Source organism: Callithrix jacchus, chromosome 5 (assembly GCF_049354715.1).
Source record: "Callithrix jacchus isolate 240 chromosome 5, calJac240_pri, whole genome shotgun sequence".
Classification (NCBI taxonomy): domain Eukaryota; kingdom Metazoa; phylum Chordata; class Mammalia; order Primates; family Cebidae; genus Callithrix; species Callithrix jacchus.
In genome coordinates, this window is record NC_133506.1 from 140,709,501 (window position 1) to 140,723,346 (window position 13,846).

Sequence of the window (13,846 nt, forward strand, 5' to 3'; positions counted from 1 at the left end):
TGGCAGGATCTTGTCACCAAGACAAAGGGCTGGGAGATTAGCATTACCACTTCTCTGTAGCTTTCTTGGTGATGCATGCTATTAGAATTAAGCTAAATAAATATCCCTAGGAGATCTGCATTTCTGGTTAGCATCTCTTCCAGTGTCCGGCAACTGAGGGGAGGGTTTTGCCTGGACTAGTACACAGAACCCTCAATAGTCAGCAAGCACTGAGTGAGCACAGGCTCTGCAGCATGGGAGGCCTTGTGGGTATGGGGGGATAAACTACCAAGATCTAGGCATCCAGAAACACCACCTAAGACAGGGAAAGCAAGACTGGAGTATAACAATCTGCCAACACAAGGCACATCACATGGAGCATCACTGGGGTTAGAAATACATTTCTGAGGCCGGGCGTGGCAGCTCACACCTGTAATCCCAGTACTTTGGGAGGCTGAGGAGGGTGGATCTGCTGAGGTCAGGAATTTGAGACAAGCCTGACCAACAGAGTAAAACCCCGTTTCTACTGAAAATACAAAATTAGCTGGGCATATAATCCCAGCTACTTGGGAGGCTGAAGCAGGGGAATCGCTTGAACCTGGGTGGCAGAGGTTGCAGTGAGCTGAGATTGTGCCATTGTACTCCAGCCTGGGCAATAAGAGCAAAACTCGAACTCAAAAAAAAAAAAAAGAAAAAGAAAGAAATTTTTGGTCTTCCGGTCCTAGGTGCTTTGGGAACCGTGGCTTAGGTGCAGACATGGCCAAGTGCAAGAATCACACCACACACAACCAGTCCCAAAAATGGCACAGAAATGGTAACGAAGATATGACTCTCTTAAGGGGGTGGACCCCAAGTTCCTGAGGAACATGTGCTTTGCCAAGAAGCACAACAACAAGGGCCTAAAGAAGGCCAACAACGCCAAGGCCAGGAGTGCATGTGCCAAGGCCAGCAAGGCCCTCATAAAGCCCAAGGAGGTTAAGCCCAAGATCCCAAAGGGTGTCAGCCGCAAGCTCAATCGACTTGCCTACATTGCCCACCCGAAGCGTGGGAAGCATGCTTCTGCACGCATTGTCAACGGGCTTAGGCTCTGCCGGACAAAGGTCAAGGCCAAGGCCAAGGCCAAGGATCAAACCAAGGCCCAGGCTGCAGCTCCAGCTTCAGTTCAGGCTCCCAAAAGGTGCCCAGGCCCCTACAAAGGCTTCAGAGTAGAGATCTCTGTCTGCCAACGTGAAGACAGAAGGACTGGTGCGACCCCCTGGGGCTGCCATCTCCATGGGGCTGGGGTCCTCCTGTGCTATTTATACAAATAAACCTGAGATAGCGGGGGGGGGGGGGGGGGGGGGGGGGAATTTCTGGTATCCCACACTAGTAATCGCAGCACTCTCCAAGGCTGAGGCAGACAGGTAGCTTCAGCCTAGGAGTTTGAGACCACCCTGGGCAACATGGTGAAACCCCGTCTCTATAAAAAATAGAAAAATTAGCCAATCATGGTGATGTGTGCCCGTGGTCTCAGTTACTTGGGAGGTTGAGGCGGGAAAATCGCTTGACCTAGGAGGTCAGTGCTAAGTGAGCTGAGATTGTGCCACTGCACTCCAGCCTGAGCAACAGACCTTGTCTCAAAAAAAAAAAAAAAATTTGAATAGGAACAGCTCATATCCAGGTGGAAGTACCAGGAAGAGCCTGTGTAAAAAGGAATCTGAGTAGAATCACAGCAGATACTAGAATCCAGACAGGAGGTGATACTTCCAGCCAATAAAATGGTATGTCAGAGAGCCCCAAAGTAAGCAAGCAGGAAGGGCTCTCTGGGAGGCTGAGACACTGCAGAGAGCTCCTCTGCAGAGGGGAGCATGTGGGGAGGGTGAGACCAGGGTCTGGGAGGCCCCGGAAGCTGCAGGAAAGTGGAGACAGGAGTCAGGCTGGCCAGCTGCCAGGGATGTTGAGGGGTGGCTGAGTGTGGATGCCCAGGGAATAGGAGGAGGGGAGAGGGACCCTGATAAACCCCATGCCCCATAGACATGAGGGCCAAGAGAGGACATCAAAGAGAAGCAACCCCTGTGAGGATGGAAATGAGAAAAGAATTCCTATCTGAGGAATCTGAGTTCTTTTGAATTATTAGCCCCAGAGAAACATTTAACTGAGAGAATAATCACATTCTACTTCCCCCTTGTGGCATGTATTCACCTTCTGAAATTGCCTGCTGTTGCCACAAGTAGCTATAAATTAACCTAATAATGCCACACTGGACAGTTTAACCCACACCCCACAGCTTGATGGTGTACAACCAATCTCTTATCAATGTTATTTGTGTGGGCCAGTGAGAATTCCTCAAAAACAACTTTGTATCAGCCTACTCCCTGCCCCCTTTTTGCCTTTATTTATATTTATTTGTTTGCTTTTTTGAGATGAGATCTTGCTCTGCCACCCAGGCTGCAATAAAAATCCACCTGTAACTGCTGCTCATCAGACTGTGTGTCCAGGGTAACTAACCTGAATCTATGCTCCTCAGCTGCAGTCCTTAAGCTTGGCCCAAATAAACTTACATTAATGTTGCCTCAGCCTCTTCCTTTTAGATTGAAATATCCACAAAACTTAAAAAGGCAGCAGCAGCTATCCAGCGATAAGCTAGCAACACATACACTGGACATCAAAGGTGGAGCATGAAATGGCCACTCTAGGGGAGTAATGAACTCCTTCCTCAGACCTGTCACTCGTTCCGGATGTGTGAACAGCACATCTGACAAGGACCCTGCACACAGGTCAGGAAGGGCTCCGGTGGGCAGGAGAGAGCCTGAGTCACCCTCCTGACTCAACCTGTCTCCGTGCCCCCAACCAGTTTCCTCTAAAACACTGGGCCAACTAGAACTCACCTCCCACTGCTGTACTTCTCTGAGGAGATGACACATGGCAAACACTTAGGACAGTGTCACATGCAGGGCCTCTGCCAACGCCAGTCCTCATTCACATGAGACCCACATAGGGTCTCACCCCTTTGCAGTGCTATCTAGGTTGGTAAAGGGTCTGGGTATGCAAGTATTTGCATGGTGAGTGGAGAAGGCTTACTTTTTCTGCACTTTTTGGCTTGAGAATGTAAAGAATTCACTCCCTTTTCTTTTTTCTTTTTTTTTGAGACAGAGTTTCGCTCTTGTCACCCAGGCTGAAGTGCAGTGGTGTAACCTCAGCTCATTGCAACCTCTGCCTTGCAGGTTCAAGAGATTTTCCTGCCTCAGCCTCCCAAGTTACTAGGATTACAGGCGCCTGCCACCATGATCAGCTAATTTTTGTATTTTTGGTAGAGATGGGGTTTCACCACGTTGGCCAGGCTGGTCTCAAACTCCTGACCTTAGGTGCTCTGCCATAAGCGCTGGGATTACAGACGTGAGCCACCAAGCCTGGTCTCCCTTTTCTTATTAAGCAGATTGCTCCTGATTCACTGAGCAGCTGGCATGGCCATTGTTTTCAGGGAGCCTGCATCTAAGGGCACATCCTGATCACTGACTGTCTTCTTTAGGCCTTTCCTTATTGGGTCTAACAAAATCAGTTTGTCAGTTTGTTCAAGTTTCTTCCCTACCGTCATTCCACTGAAGATTTAAATCACTTAAACATAATAAAGTTGGGGGTTGCGGGGGAACTGAATTAATCAGGATTAGGAAAACTAGAGCTTACACAAAATTCAGGACCAGGAAAATGTATCAATGCTGAGCCACAGACTGGGCACCCCTCAGCAGATCAGAGGGTAGACAGGCAGGATACAGGTCATCCACAGAGAAAAATCACATGCCAGTTTTTCAAGGAAAACAGAACCCTTTCCTAGTACTCATATCCAAAGAAGGTTCTCACGTAAGGCTTCCTAGAGGGGACACCATGTGATAAAGTGCTTTGCTATTCTAAGGGGTCCAGGGACCATGGGCCTCTCCTGGGAGTAACTGAATTAGAACCTCACTCTCACAGGACCCACAGGCACCATCCTGAGTGCTATAATTAAGAGCAGTGAGTGCAGTGAACTGATGACACCCCCCACATACACACACCATGCAGGTCCTCCCCCTGTAACCCACTGCAACCAGAGGGAGAAAACAAGTCCCAGGTTTCCCTACAACAGAAATGTTTAGCGTACTTAAATGCAAATTTAACTGATCATTTATGCCAGTAACTATCCAATGCTCAAAATATGATACTCATAACCAAAAAACTTACCTAATTCCCTAAATCTGTATTTAAAGAGCAGCTCCTTCCGTAAAAAATAATAATCTAGTGGCCTAGATTGTTTTCCTACAGGAATTTCATAAGTCTTTTATGTGCAAAAGATTAATAAACACATCATTTGACATATACATTATATCCTTACACAGAAAATACCCTGAAGTGTTTTATTTTTTCCAGAAATTTCCATTTTGAAGTATTTTAATTAAAAATATACCCACATATGCTAGTTACAAGGGTGGGCTTAATATGTGAAAATTCATAAAGCTGTGTGCTTAGAAATTGTGCACTTTTAAAGTAAATTTTACTTTAATAAAAAGTTAAGGCTGGGTGTGGTGGCTCACACTTGTAATCCCAGCACTTTGGGAGGTTAAGGCTGGCAGGTCGCTTCAGTCTGGAAGTTCTAGACCAGCCTGGGTAACATGGCAAAATGCCATCTCTAGAAAAAATTTTGAAAATTGGCCAGATGTGGTGGCATGCCTGTAGTCTCAGCTACTTGGGAGGCTGAGGGGGGAGAATTGCTTGAGCCTGGGAGGTCAAGGCTGCAGTGAGCAGGGACCTCACCACTGCATTCCAGCTTGTGCAACAGAGCAAAATCCTTTTAAATAGACAAAACAGGAGAGAACAGGTGGGGGGAGGGGGAGAGAAGCTGCAAGAGTAAGAAATCTCGGCCGGATGTGGTAGCACATGCCTATAATCCCAACGCCTTGGGAAGCCGAAGCCGCCAGCGGATCACTCAAGGCCAGCAGTTTGAGACCAGCATAGCCAACATGGTGAAACCCCATCTCTGCTAAAAATACAAAAATTAGCCAGGCGTGGTGTCGCGTGCCTGCAATCCCAACTATGTGGGAGGCTGAGGGAGGAGAATCGCTTGAACCCAGAAGACAAAGGTTGAAGTGAGCCAAGATCACGCCACTGCACTCCAGCCTGGGCGACAGAGCAAGACTCCTTCTCAAAAAAAAAAAAAAAAGAAAGGAAAAACCTAGTTATCTATTATACTGAATTCAAATCATCTTTTTAGCAAACAGATGCATACAACTCTAGAGGTACTGTTGACTTTTTTCTCTTATATTATCTGGGTTCACATAATGACTTTCCTGCCTGAATTTTCTGAAAGCAAATGCATTTTTTATCCAGACCAAGTAAAGCGTGAGTTGGAGGGCAGAGGTGGAGGCACAGCTGTTTTAAGTTATAAAGTAACACCATACACTAAACTGACTGAACTATTTCAAGAGCATTAAATATGGTAAATTGAGGCCTTTCTGCTGGCAATTAACATAAATTAAACGTTGATGGGAACTTCATTGTGTCATGATCCTTACTTTTACTGTATTTGTGTGTTTCTGTATTAGAAACAGCAATGGCTTTATGACTTCTTGCACTGTAATTATCACTAATGAATTTTACCCTAATAAGATCCCACCTTTATTTCAGATTAATTGCTTGATTTGTTTCTTTTTCTCACAGCTGAAATACAACTGCGAAGAACACAAGGGCTCAGCTTGCCTCCTTTGTCTACAGGTGATTTACAGAAGGTTTTAAGCTCTGCTGTTGGCCTGGAAGTTTCTCTGCAATCTTACTCCAGATTTCCCCAGCACTGCTCCTTCCCTACTTTCAAAACCACTGGGTTCTGTATGTCAAAGGATACTGCTTGGCAGCATATTTAACTTCATGCTTTCACAATGCGAATGGCTACACCTTTGCTGTCAGCTTCACTGCTGAAACACGCTGCACATTACTCAAGACCCTTGCTTTATCAAAACAGCTGGACATAATGCTCACTATAGACAATCCCAGGATAGCCCAAAGTATCAAGGAAGCCCCCAACAAAATAGCAGGATTAATTTCACAAACGTCTCCTTTGAGAAATGTAAATTCTCTATTTAATGTCTATGGTATTAAACTACAAAAGGATTGAGATTCTTTCTGGAAATAACAGGCAACACCATTAGCCTTTTTCTATGACTGTACTGCCAGGAGTGTGTGTAATTAGATTATTTCTAAGAAAGCAGAAGTGCTTGGGCCACTCTGATGTGCTTTGAGCATGAAATCTTACTACTTTTCCAAGGCAGCAAAAATACTTAGCTTATTTCCACTTCATGCAACTGTGATCTTTAAGATGACAGATTGTAATAAAGCACTGGTTTTCATGAATCACTTCATAATGCAATTATGTTTTTACTAGTCACATTTCACTAATTACATTTTTACCTGGTTGGACACTAGTTGCATTTTATATGGTCCTATCCCTCAACTTGGATTTTATTCTGGTATATGAATTGCTGAGAGATCATAAATGTATGGCTATGAGGTGTGTGTGTGTGTGTGTGTGTGTTTTAGAGACAGAGTCTCTATCTGTTAATCAGGCTTAGAGTGCAGTGGCTATCATAGCTCACTGCAGCCTCAAACTCCTAGGCTCAAGCAATCCCTTTCAGCCTCCCAAGTAATTGAGACTACAGGTGCACACCACCACATCCAGCTTTTTATTTTTTGTAGAGTCGGGGAGTCTCGCTATGTTGCCCAGGTTGGTCTCAAACTCCTGTCCTCAAGTGATCTTGCCTGGCCTCCCAAAGTGCTGGGATTACAGGCATGAGCCACTACACTCAACTCTGTAAGTTGTGTATTGATGTGTAACTGGTGCCACCTCCATTAAGCATCCTTTAATCCTCAACAACAGAGAAGTGAGACTGTGCTACCACCATTTTGGTGATTTCTCAAGCTTTTTCTTCCTAGTTCTCATTTCCTGAACATATTAAGTTACACCCCTTGTAACAGCAAATCCACTATTTTTTTTAAAACAGGAGAAAACCAAGTCAGAGAATAGCCAGTACATGTTGCTCAACCCTCCTATTTCTTAAAGAAAAATGCACAAACCAAAACAAGAAAAGCCAGTCTCTTCCCATGACGGCTCAGAATAACTCAAATAAACACCAAAGAAAGGGCTAAACATGAAAGCTCTTTTCACTTCCACAAGAACAGAACAGAAAATGCACATGTTACAATTTCAGGAGACCTCAGCATCTTCCGGATCTTGCCTGAAAAGGAAAAGCAGCTCAAAAGACCCTTTTAGAGAGAAAGTAGAGAACCTTCAATTGTGAGTTCAGTTATCTGTTAAAAGGGAGCCTTCAAGTAGTTGCCAAACCATTCTGACAGTCCCAGTTGCCCCGTAGCTGCCTCTGAGCATGGCTATGGGGAGGTCTGTACCTACCTGGTCACATCCTGCATTCACCAGTTCCTGCAGCATCTGCCGGTTCACTTCTGCAGCTGCAGAGGTGCCTGATTCATTAGCAAAAGGCAACAAGGAATATCTGATTTCCCTCAAGGCTTTCTGATAAGGTCCGAACTTTGGGGTGGCTCTCATCTGCTGCTGCTGCCTGGTGGCATCTTTGCTCCCCAGGATTTTGGTGTCCAGGGAAGTGTCACTGTTTGGTCCCACGGATAGCCCCTGAGCTGAAGACTTGGATGGCTGCTTTAACCCCTCACGAATCTCTTGCAGTCGCTGCCGGCTATTTCCAGAATAAGTCGTGGCAGGAAAAGTCTTTGGCCTCATTGTTAGTCCAGTTTCCTTTTACCATAAATACAATCTTCTTAAAGTGTTGTATTATTTTTTTAAAAAAACTGTCAATAGCATCAGTTTGTTGTAAACATACTTTCAAAACAATTTCCTTTGAAAATTTTCTTTCCTTCAATTTCTGTAGTTCCTGTAGAGAACCTAAAATTTTTCAAAGCCTTCATTGTGAAGATCACTCTCTGAAAAAGAAAATAAACGGGAGAGAAATGTTTATTTGCGGTTTTCATATAATGTTCACGCTACTATTCAGAATTGAACAGTGATCTTGGAAATATGTCACATGGAAAGAAAAGAAAGAACACATTACCTCTCAGAAATGACAGAAATACTGTTCAACCATGGTTAAAGCACATGACATCTAGGGTTGTCCCAAGATGTTTCCTGTAACACATATTCTGCAATAAAGTAAATTGCTATAAATATTCAATTCAGGGCAAGCGCGGTAGTATTAACAACTGACAGCTTGGCTGGGCGCGGTGGCTCACTCCTGTAATCCCAGCACTTTGGGAGTCCAAGAAGGGCAGATCATGAGGTCAGGAGTTCGAGACCAGCCTGGCCAATATGATGAAACCACATCTCTACTAAAAATATAAAAAACTGCCTTCTACTCTGAGAAAACACCAAATGGCGGAGGCCCCGGGGACCTTGGGAGAGGGAACCGTGGTGGCTTCATGGAGGTTTAGGCAGTGGCATCCGGGGCTGGGGCCAGGGCCGGGGCCAGGGCCAAGGCTGCAGAGCTCACAGAGGCAAGGCCGAGGATAAGGAGTGGATGCCCGTCACCAAGCTGGGCCACCTGGTCAAGAATGTGAAGATCAAGTCCCTGGAGGAGATCTATCTCTTCTCCCTGCCCCTCAAGGAATCTGAGATCACTGACTTTTTCCTGGGGGCATCTCTCAAGGACGAAGTTTTGAAGATTATGCTGGTGCAGAAGCAGACCCATGCTGGCCAGCGCACCAGGTTCAAGGCGTTTGCTGCCACTGGGGACTACAATGGCCTGTCGGTCTGGTTGTTAAAGTGTTCCAAGAAGGTGGCCACTGCCATCCGTGGAGCCATCATCCTGGCCAAGCTCTCCATTGTCCCCGTGTGTAGAGGCTACTGGGGGAACAAGATTGGCAAGCCCCACACCATCCCTTGCAAGGTGACAGGCTGCTGCGGTTCTGTGCTGGTGCACCTCATCCCTGCGCCCAGGGGCACTGGCATTGTCTCGGCACCTGTGCCCAAGAAGCTGCTCATGATGGCTGGTATCAATGACTGCTACACCTCAGCCAGGGGCTGCACTGCCACCCTGGGCAACTTTGTCCAGCCAAGGCCACCTCTGATGCCATCTCTAAGATTTACAGCTATCTGACCCCCGACCTCTAGAAGGAGACTGTATTCACCAAGTCTCCCTGTCAGGAATTCACTGACCACCTCTTTGAGACCCACACCAGAGTCTCCATGCAGAGGACCCAGACTCCAGCTGTGGCTACAACACAGGGTTTTTATACAAGAAAAATAAAGTGAATTAACTCTGAAAAAAAAAAAATACAAAAAATTAGCCGGGCATAGTGGTGCATGCCTGTCGTCCCAGCTACTCAGGAGGCTGAAGCAAGAGAATCGCTTGAACCTAGGAGGTGATGGTTGGAGTGAGCTGAGATCGTGCTACTGCACTTTGGCCTGGGTGACAGAGAGACTCTGTCTCCAAAAAAAAACAGAGAGCTCATTTAAAATACTTTATTATAATAAAATTTTATTTTGAAACTCATAGCTTGAGGGGTATTTAGAGTTAAATTTTCTACATGGGGTCTTGGATTTCTGGCTTGTTCCTAATAACAAATCAACTCCTTGTCCTTCATCCCCATGGCTTTACTAACTGCTCCCCTCACGTGAGATGTGGACCTTTCACATTTTAGAAAAATTTCTGAACTTTTCCTTATAAAACCCTCCCAATTTTCCTAAAATACACCACAAAGTCTGTCACATTAAAGGTGTCCTTTATTGCAAATGTTTCAATTGCAGTTTCCAAACCCACATTATGAGACTTTGAAGGCAACTACTTCCTTGATTTTTTTACAAGGTGGCCACTTAGCAGCATTTTGACCTAAATAGGAAAATTAAAATATCTTTCTTGCAGAAATTGATACTGACATGGAAAGGGACTGGTAACAGCATGTAGGCCACTTCTTTCTCAGAGTGCACCATGGCCACATGGATAAGAGTTATTAGTACAGACCAACTACGACTTCAGCACGGAAATGGCTTCGTTATATGGAACGCAGTGTTACAAAGGTACTTTACAGCAGTGAATCTACCTACCCCAGGCCTAGTTCACTGCCTACTCTGCTGTTCTTTGATTCAGAAAGCAAAATGCAGCCCAAGTCACTGCCCTCTGCAGCCAGCACAGGTGACTTGTCACAAGGCTGGGTGACCCTGGACCAGTCCCCTAGGCCTCCCTCAGCCCCCACTCCCTGCTACGTAATACAGACAAATGCTTAGAACAGTAGTGAGCACCAGGTCAGATGACAAGGGTGCCGGGACCTGTGGTACTTGGGACACACAACATCCTCCCTGCTCTTCACCCTGTGATGACTGTTTACATAACCAGCTACCCTAACCCAGGCATTGTGCCCGCTAGTGGGACAGGCAGAGCCAGCACCCCTCACCAAAGCGCTAGTGGCTGCCCCTTCCCTCACCCACTCCCCCTTACTCCACAGAACTCAATGAGCAGATTCTGAAGGATAATCATTTTGAGTTTTAATAAACGAAGAACAACTGATCCCAAAAGAGTACCCTTTAAACAGGGATGGGCAGAGGGATCTGGATGTTTAGCTTCCATAAGGAACTTTATAACTGTAAACCGTGACCCTGCTTCACAGATTTTTCAAGTGGAAAACCGAAAAAAGGATAGCTAATATTCACCCAGCCTTACTATGCGTCAGGTACGGTTCAAAGAGTTAATTTACATAGATCTATTGCAGAACCATATGCAACAGCAAACACTAAGAGAGGACAGTTGAATTCCTTGTTCTTGTTTGGATGGAAGGGGATTGTAATGGTTTCTACTATCACCTTTCTCAATGTAATTGTGTGAAGATTCCATTTAGAAAGTAAAAGAGAGACTACAATTTCTCAACATGAAATCCCTATTTTAATACAAAATATGATATAGTAAAGTCACTGAAATGACTGTGCTAAGACTGTGCAGATATCGAGCTATTAGATGCAAGGACAACTCAGATCCCCTGGGGCCTGTACTGGCCACACACCAGAAGCCTGGAGATCTGCTTCATTGTTGTAAAATGGAACATATTGCAGCCACACTCATTTCAGTGATTTTGTGCTCCAAGCATCTGTTTTGAAATACCTAACTTTCTAAAACCATAACTTCACATTCTGACAAAAATGGAGAGATTATCAAGGCAATGCCAAGAAATATGGAGGATCCTAGGAGTGACTCAGTACGTCTGGGAAGAGACAGTAGAGTGCTTTCTTTTCCTGTAAGAATTTACACAAATCAGTTTCCAATTTTTAGTTTTCTTCCCTTTCTTTGAAAATGAAAACAGAGAAAACACAGCCATACTATCTTCACAAGAACAATCAACGCAAAGGAGGGCCTGACAATACACAGGGAAAGTTTCTTATGCCCAGAATACAGTCACTTCTCCACCTACCCATCTAGCCCATCCACCCTCTATCTACCATACAAACATTTATTAAATACCTACTCAAGGCTGGGCACTGTGGCTCACACCTATAATCCCAGCACTTTGGGAGGCCAAGGCAGGTAGATCACCTGAGGACAGGAGTTCGAGACCAGCCTGGCCAACATATAGTGAAGCCTGTCTCTACAAAAAATACAAAATTAGCCAGGCATGGTGGTGGGTGCCTATAGTCCCGGCTATTGAGGAGGCTGAGCCAGGAGAATCACTTGAACCAGGGAGGCGGAGGTTGCAGTGAGCCAAGATCACACCATTGCAGTCCAGCCTAGGGAACAAGAATAAAACTCCATCTCGAAAAATAAAAAATAAAATACCTACTGAATCTCAGGTACTGATAGCATAAATAAAAACAAAAATCTTGCCTTCAGCAAGTTTACTGTCAAGTGAAAGATGGGGTGAGGCAGGCAAATAAACAGCTTCAAAAAAAGAGATACCTGGACAATAAAGAAGAAAAGGCTCTGAAGCAGAAGTAATTAGACCTGAGTGTCAGGAGGAACAAATTCCAGCCAGAAGGAACGGCATATGCAAAGAAGCCTCCAGGCTCCACCCACCATATTCAGGTCTGTGCAGTGTAGGCTCTTCCTGGAGACACGGGAGGCCAAGGGACTGGGGGGCAAGGGGTGCAGGGGATGAAACTGTGGAGGTATCCAGAGGCTCAATTCCCAGCCATGTTGAGTCCGGACTCAGTGCAGAGGATGGGCAGCCACTGTCCATGGTTTAGCTAGAGTGACACGGCCTGAGTGGAAGGTGGACTAGAAGGGACAGGTGCAACACTCTCTGGGTGAGGAGCAGCAGCCCCAGGGAGCAAGGAGAAGGGGTTTCGGGTCTGAAATAAAGGCACAGATTTACAACAAAGGGGTGTTGGCATCTGCTTATGGGACATTTGCCCAGCCAGTGGCCTGCCTGCTCAACCATGAAATGGAGCTGCCAGGCAAGTGGATGGCTGAAGGCCCTCCCGGCTCACTCACATTCTTCAGAGGAGCAGCCATCTGTGATATGTCTTTTTTTACCAGCAGTGACACACCAGCAGGGCACAGAAGAGGCAAGGTGCTTTTCACTCAGTGATGAAAGGGTAAGAGCAACAAGAGACCATCCGCACTGAAGAAAAAGAACTATGAGAAAGTTCCATGTTAAAGCCAGGATGCAGGGAAGTCCTCTCCCCCATCATGTAAGCAGAGAAAAGGGAGTTGGGGGTGGCTGAAGGAGGTCCTGGTTGATTCTGAGGCTGGGAAGCTTTCTCTGGAATCTGCTCTAAAGAGGAGAAGCTGGCCAGGCACTGTGGCTCACGCCTGTTATCCCAATACTTTGGGAAGCCGAGGCAGGCAGATCACTTGAGGCCAGGAGTTTGAGACCAGCATGGCCAACATGGTGAAACCCTCTCTCTACTTAAAAAAAAAAAAAATTAGCCAGGTGTGGCAGCATGCCCCTGTAGTCCAGCTACTCGGGAGGCTGAGGCAAGAGAATCCCTTCAACCTGGGAGGCGGAGATTGCAGTGAGCCGAGACTGCACCACTGCACTCCAGCCTGGGTGACAAGAGGGAGACTCTGTCTCAAAAGTAAATAAATAAATAAATAAATAAGGGAAGCTGTTGAAAGCCAGGAGGAACAGTAAGGCTTTTGGGAGTGAAGGGGGTTATTTAACATATTTTTTACACTGCAGACTATAAGATTGACAGATGTTCACCAAGAGAGCACACTCTTGTAAGTAGCATCCAGATCAAGACGTGTATCATTATCATGACCCCAGAAGCCCCCAGGCCCCCACAGAACAGTGCCTCAAAGGGAACCACCTTCATGACATCTAACACCAAGGATTAGACTAACCAATTTTTGAAATGTATCTCCAAGGAATTAAGCAATCTCTACTCTGTTGAGCACATTTCGTTCAACACTGTATTTGCATATTTGCACATGTGGTGCACAGCAGAAGCCTGTTAGTCTTCATTGCTGAGTAATATCCCCTGTTTGAATACACCATAACTTATGCATCTGTTCTACCACCAATGGATGTTTAGGTTGCTCCTGGTCTGGGCTACTACAAATGGCACCTCTGCCTTTCAGGCTGCCATGGCTCCAGGCCCAGAGCTGGGAGGAGCTGCAGAGTGGGTGCTCAGCTCAAAGCCTTGTTTCTACCACAATACCAAATATTTGGAAGCTCTCAGTGAGCTTCCCTGCCCTAAGCTTTATTCTTTTTGAGACAGAGTCTTGCTCTTTTGCTCAGGCTGGAGTGCAGTGGCATGATCTTGGCTCACCATGACCTCCCCTCCCAGGTTCAAGTGATTTTCCTCCCTCAGCCTCCTGAGTAGGTGGGACTACAGGTGTGCGCCACCATGCTTGGCTAATTTTTGTATTTTTAGTAGAGATGGGGTCTCACTATGTTGGCCAGGCTGGTCTCGAAC

The 13,846-nt window shown here is 45.9% G+C and overlaps 1 protein-coding gene and 2 pseudogenes across 3 annotated transcripts in view; 2 read left to right on the top strand and 1 right to left on the bottom strand.

The window, feature by feature from the left end:
• The window catches only part of LATS2 (large tumor suppressor kinase 2), a 93,116-nt gene that overhangs the window by 68,973 nt on the left and 10,297 nt on the right, over positions 1-13,846 (bottom strand). For all 3 annotated transcript variants that reach the window (XM_078375129.1, XM_008998005.6, XM_002748886.6), the window contains exon 2: positions 7,388-7,929. Coding sequence is in view for 2 of the 3 variants with exons in the window: in XM_008998005.6 (XP_008996253.3) it covers positions 7,388-7,729 (342 nt within the window). In the remaining variant the exon portion in view is untranslated. The remainder of the gene's footprint in view (positions 1-7,387; positions 7,930-13,846) is intronic.
• On the top strand, positions 736-1,290 carry LOC128932206 (large ribosomal subunit protein eL29 pseudogene; annotated as a pseudogene).
• LOC103793451 (small ribosomal subunit protein uS5 pseudogene) lies at positions 8,520-9,098 on the top strand (annotated as a pseudogene).